The sequence below is a fragment of the Morone saxatilis genome, unplaced genomic scaffold (genome assembly GCF_004916995.1).
Source record: "Morone saxatilis isolate NCDOM2014 unplaced genomic scaffold, NCSU_SB_2.0 Contig4, whole genome shotgun sequence".
NCBI classification, from domain to species: Eukaryota; Metazoa; Chordata; class Actinopteri; family Moronidae; genus Morone; species Morone saxatilis.
Window position 1 is genome coordinate 1,653,719 of NW_023339984.1, and position 6,311 is coordinate 1,660,029.

At 38.3% G+C, this 6,311-nt stretch overlaps 1 protein-coding gene across 2 annotated transcripts in view; it reads right to left on the reverse strand.

Annotated features, from left to right (window-relative positions):
• tspan5a (tetraspanin 5a) overlaps positions 1 to 3,340 on the reverse strand; it is a 14,210-nt gene extending 10,870 nt beyond the window's left edge. The window contains exons 1-2 of one of the 2 annotated variants that reach the window (XM_035675498.1): positions 2,952 to 3,340; positions 288 to 338 (exon numbers count right to left, since the gene is read on the reverse strand). In XM_035675498.1, the coding sequence (XP_035531391.1) occupies positions 288 to 338; positions 2,952 to 3,032 (132 nt within the window). In that variant the 5' untranslated portion in view covers positions 3,033 to 3,340. The remainder of the gene's footprint in view (positions 1 to 287; positions 339 to 2,951) is intronic. The other variant, XM_035675499.1, reaches the window with a different exon arrangement.
• Positions 3,341 to 6,311: the final 2,971 nt, after the last annotated feature.

Consider the following 6,311-nt stretch of genomic DNA (forward strand, 5'->3'; position numbering starts at 1 on the left):
AAGGGGAACTGCAGAGTAAGTGATTATTCTCTGTGGGGTTGTTGCTTCAAGTGACACCTTTAACTTTACACAGTCATTTGACCCATTGTTGATATAAACATTTTGATTTTTGCAGATTGAATTTGGAATATGCAGTGGCATGAAAACAAGAAAAATATTATCACATTGGCCTTTGACGAAAAATCCATACTGGTTTTAATGTCATTTAAACAGAAAGTCAGTTTTTAATACGAACACTGTATTCTATTTTCTGATGTCTCTAATAATAACTCAGTGTCACTACTTACCTTCTCACTCCATGCCCACAGTCCAATTCCAACTAAGGCCATGCCCAGCAGCTGCAAAACACCACAGTCATGTTAAATTACTGCCAAAATGTATTAATGCAAAATGACATGGTGCCAGTCTGTCACATTGTTATGACATGAAAGTACAAATACATTCCCTCTGAGGACCCTGTGACCCTGGGTTGTGACCCTGGTTCTGTACTGACCTTTATTTCTATCTTAGTAAGATACAATAGCTATATTGTATATGTGTTTATCCTTACAATAAAGTGACTGACAAAAAATTAAGAACAAAGGGTACTTTGGGGGGATTTTTTCTTTTAAACATTACATCACACCTGAGTCTTACAGTTTACAGGTCGAACATTTTTTTTGTGCACTTTCTTAACATTTTATTACATGTATGAAAATTTCCTACACGTTTCTTAATGTGCAACATGTGCAACCTTGCAAAATGATTTCACGTGTACCACTAATTTATGATCGACTGTACAGTTGCAACAATTAACAGAAAACTCTTTGATAATCGATTTAAGACATTTTTTAAGCAAAGGGCCCTATTTTTTTGGAGGCGCAACAACAGTGGCGGCACTCTGACAGTTTAATGATCGGATCTCAAAATTCTCTCTGCCTGTGAGAGGAACAAACAGCTGGGGGGTTTATTCAAATGAGGCAGCACAAAGTGGATCGGTTGGTATTATTGTGGAAATATGCATGTAACACCTTCCATTGAGAAAAAGAAAAAGACCATCTTATCATCATGTCCTGTTTTACATTACTCAGCTTGCACTTTTGGTCATTTTATCAACAAGACCAAACTTAAATACTTGGATGAAATGCGCACGCAGATAAGCAAGATAATGCTTAAAAAGTAAAACTAATTTATTTAACACTCTCCGACCTAGTAGATCTGTTTTAAATCTGCACAAAAAAGAGCTTTTAATGGGTTAAAGCAAGAAGTATTTAGTCTGCATTTATCTGTAAATGAATATGATCGATTCTTCCCAGTATCCATTGTTGTACAGGCTGCTTTTACTATGAAAGCATCTTCTTCCAGTGTCATAATCCCTGCAGCGTCTGAAGACAGCAGGATAAATATGTTGATCTAGTGCACCTCCACCTAGCCCTTTTTGCACTTGTGTTTGTGACAATACTATTTTGGTTCGCATACATGTTGACCAAGATGCAGGTGCCGCTTGGACACGCCCACATAAGTCTGGCACACACCAAGGACCTGGCCTACCGCCTTTGTGCTTTTGTTTCTGCTCAACACATTTAAAACAGTGCCAGAATGCAAAAACTTGTTTTCAGCGCTTTCAAAAGTAAACTGCTTCGTTTTATAAACCATACAATTAATCAGTATTCACAAGGAAGAATATCGGCAGAGTCACATCAATACTGGAAACCCGTAATTAGTGCAGTATTTCAAGTATTTGGAAAAATGATACTTAAAATAAAACTATTTAACTTAAAAAGCCATGACTTAAAGCATCAGTTGTGTAGTGATTTAGTGGCATCTAGTGGTGAAGCTGCAGAATTTGCAACCAAAATGTATATACCACCTGCTGCTGTGTGAAGATTAGGAGAAACTAGAGTGCCAACAAACTTGCAAGACAAGGGATGAAGAGGCCTCCTACAGACAGTGTTTGGTTTTTACGTTCTGGGCCTACTGTTAGAAACCATTGCGGTTCAACAGGCCGACTCTGATATACAGAGGACCAATCTTTCTGTAGATCAAAACAGTCACTCCCAAGTAACCAAAACAACAAATTCTCATTGTCAGGTGATTTATAACACTAAACTGAAAACATACCTATGAATACTCTATATCCATTTCTGACAATAGCATCCTCCTAATGTTACACACTGGACCCCAAAGATTTGGAAAATGTTACAACTGACCCCATTCTCCCCCACCACTTATTCAAAATATGTATACAAATGGGTATAACAAAGATGATTAATTAAGCACACTTCTGATTATCAACTGAAGTCATTTAAGTAAAAGGCAAAACAAAACTTGCTGGTTCCAGCTTCTCAACTGTGAATATTTACTACTTTTCTTTATTATAGTAGATTTACTGTCTCTGAGTTTAGAGCTGGAGTTCTGCATGGACTTGTGACAGGTACTTCTCATTGTTTTCTGATATTTGATATCCAGTATGGTTCAGATGAATCGATAATGAAAATAACTGGCAGTTGCAGCCCTTGCCTTCAATCTGCTCCTGTACTCACAGATTATGTATGCAGTCCACCAACATGTCTGTCCACTGTACGATATGGATGACATCACTTTTTAAAACACATTACGTTATGTGTCAGTGTGTTGTTGACACTGTAACGGAAGCGATTGGGATGGTGTCAGTGTGTGAGAGAGATATGAATGTGACAGTTGGATGATAAGCTGCAGTCAGCTCTCATTAGTTCACTATAAAGCCGATTAGCTCCTTGTTGTCAACTGAGCGGCAGCTGCTTCTATCCGGACCCGACCGGACGAGTGCAGCACTATAAAGGGCCGATGCATGGATCTGGCAGCGATAAGATAACGGTACCGTGATAATGCAGTGCGGCCTTCCTCCCTATTGGCCGGTGGACATTAGAATAACCGAACTGCACTTGAGAGAGGCGCAGACACTGCAGCATACAAATATTAAATCTTCTTACCCAGAACAGGATGTTGAATCCAAAAATGAAGTATTTGATGCAGCAGCTGACTTCGTGGCCTTTGTAATGATTCCCCGACATGTTTGAGCATCGTCGGCGCGGTGTCTCAGAGGAAAAACACGGCCTGCTTCACAGGCTTTGTGTGCGGGATGGAACAGGTTCAGCGCTCCGGGGAAGCATCTCACTTTGTCCGCAACGAAATGTACACAAGGCCGCTTCAGAACCGCTTCAGACCCGCACCGAGAGCATGTTGACGGGACTTCAGCACGAACTCACACAAGTAGCACCGAAATCTAGACGGACGGTAACGCAGAGAACCGGCGCAGGGTCTAAAATATCCTCCCTTTTCTGGGCAAATTGCGCCTACAGGAGGCGGTACGCTGCTGCGGGTGGTCGTCAATGATTGGCTGGGAAAAGAATTGAAAGACGCGCACTGCAACCAATCATATCAGAGGAAGAATGGGGCACTTCCTGTGTCATGAATGACGTGCTAAAGACAGCCTAATGATAACACAGATACTGCAAATAAGAATAATCATAATAATAATAATAATAATAATAATAATAATAATCTGAATAATCTGAATAATAAGAAGGAAATGAAGCCTGAACTTAGATTTCTGATTAATATAAAAAATAAAACCTTTATATATATTTAATTACATTTGTGGTAATTGCACTGGTGTCACATATAAAAATTCTGGTGGGAAATTCCTTTATTTTTAATTTTTTAATTTTGATTTTAACAGTTACATTTAGTCTGTGTAATATATAGCCTATGTATCTAATTGTATACTTTAAAGTGGATGTTAAGATTATAAGCATGTTTCCTTCACAGTAAAGGAAAAAGAGAAAAACACAAAATGCTCATCCAATGACTGACTGAACTACATATTCATACAGCAGTTACCAAGAATGAACTTATTGGTGTCATTTCTGATGAAGATATTGATACTGATTAATAGATATTGAATATTAATTAGCTGTATTAGCTGATGTGCAACTGTTATCCCCACTCATGTCAGGTCAGACAACAGCACAGCAGCACAAGTCTTCCAGTGGAAACTTTCAAAATAAAAGAAGGTAACTAAAATGAAGTTCTGGTTTAATGTGCCAGACAGAGATGCTCATAGCTCATTTTTTTCAACTCCAAGTCACTTCAAGTCTCTTATGGTTCTAATGAAATAGAACTCACATGTGAAATCAAGTCATTTTGGGGGGGGGGGTAAAAAAGCTTATCATGATTCCTTTTTCTATTAAAAAGGTCCAGGGTTTAGAATTTATTTATTTTCATCTAGCAGTGTTGTGGCACATCGCACAGGCCCTTATCTAGATTAGTTGTTGGGTATATGATCACTTTAAACCGGCTGCATGCAATATGAAAAACATGCACAATGAAATCTTTCCTTTAAAGTTAATAACTGTATTTCTCCTAGTACCTTCACTTCAACCAGCACATTAAGAAATGCTGGTTGTGCTGGCTTCTATTTACAAATTAGAAATACTGCCAAAATCAAACCGATGCTCCCCAAAACACAGTTGAACAACTTTTCCACACCCTCATTTCCACCTGTCTAGACTAGTGCAATTCACTATTTACTTGCCTAAAGGACACGGCAGTTTGACTACAGTCAGTTCAGAATGCAGAGCAAGACTCCTCACACGCACTCAACGTAAGGAACACACCACTCTAGTCCTGGCCGAGTTACACTGGCTCCCCATCCATTACAGAATTCAATTTAAGATTCTACTGATTACTTTTAAATCCCTACACAGCCTGGCTCCACTTCATATCTTAGTACCTTTAACCTTTTAGTCTGCTCCAAGACCCCTCAGATTGGAAAATCAAACACTGTTCAAAGCTCCACGGTCCAAACTTAAAAATAAGGGGTTGATGCTTTTTCTGCTTTAGCTCCAAAGCTTTGGAACAAACTCCCCCTCAATATCAGGTCGGCTGAGTCAAGCATTAAAAAACACCTGTACAGACTTTCTATGATTCTTTACAATGTCGACTCAAATGGTTCTTTATATTATTATTTTATTTGATTGTTGACATTTCTGTCTAATTTTAGCCATCTTTGCAAATATTGTTTGACATTTTATTTTGTGAAGCACCTTGTAATTCTGGTTTTGACAGGCACTACAGAAATGAAAAACAAGTATGTGTACTCCTATGGGGAACTTTGGAGTTCTGCAGGGGGTACGTGAGATTTTTGAAATGTTAATGTTAAAAATATCAGTCATACATTATTAATAGAGTAATTAGAAAAATGTCAATGTTAAAAAATCACATTTATAGTCAGTATTCATTTTTTCAATGCAGCCATCAACTGCCGTAAACTGTCAGCACACCTAAAGCCTCTGGAAAGAGTTTAATCACTGTAGTTGCTTCCCTGACAGCCAGAATGAATGACTAAGATCCTCCACAAGCTCATGTTTCTCATTAATTTTTGCAACAAATGCGCAAAAGTGGAACTGCGCAAAGAAAGGCATAGTTCAATTCGACTTCAGTGCCCTCTTAGTGTTATTGCATGACGACATTTGCCATTCATTTGTGATGGATTTCTGAAAGGTAGCATTGTTTATTCTTCTTAGCCTCTAGATCTCGACTTTAATTTTTTTTATTGTTCTTTTATATTTTGCTTTATCTCTACATTTGATTGTTTGAAAAATAGAGAGTACATTAATGAAAAAAGTTTACATTACATGGTCAACAATAAACCTGTAACCTGCCTGTAGCCCAGTGGTTCCCAAACTTTTTCCTAAAGGGAACTAAAGGGACTCTTTCATTGAGTAAACTGACGACCTCTCACTAAGTGACATACTTTATATTTTATATTATATTCAGCACATACAGAACAACTGTTTAGTGCTTTAGTTTCATAAATGATATTATATCGGAGGGGAAGCAAGGCGGAATTACTTGGTTGGGTCGTGTGCCAAGAGGCTGGGTCTGAGCAACCAAACCAAGGGAAGGCACCACAGTCTAACCAACGGTTATTTCCCCATCATATAGTCCACCAATTCACCCATGTTGCTTTACTTAATCAAATATAACCTCATGTCAAAACCTTTGGTCATAAACTCTTTTTGGAGGCGGAGGAAGACAGAGTTAACAGCCACTCCGCTGCTGTTTCGGCTTGCTCAATCCAAACAAAATCCTTGTACAAGTTATTTCTAATTATTACAATTCTAAATTCAACTTTTTCTTAACTAAGAAGTTCGTCTTATGTCCTAAAGATCATCTTGATACACGACAATAGTAAGGGAGGGAATGATGTACAGGCCGTTGGACACTTCCTTAATGTTAACGCGCCGAAAAGATAACAAAGATTGTTCACGAGTCCCTAGTGTATGGAA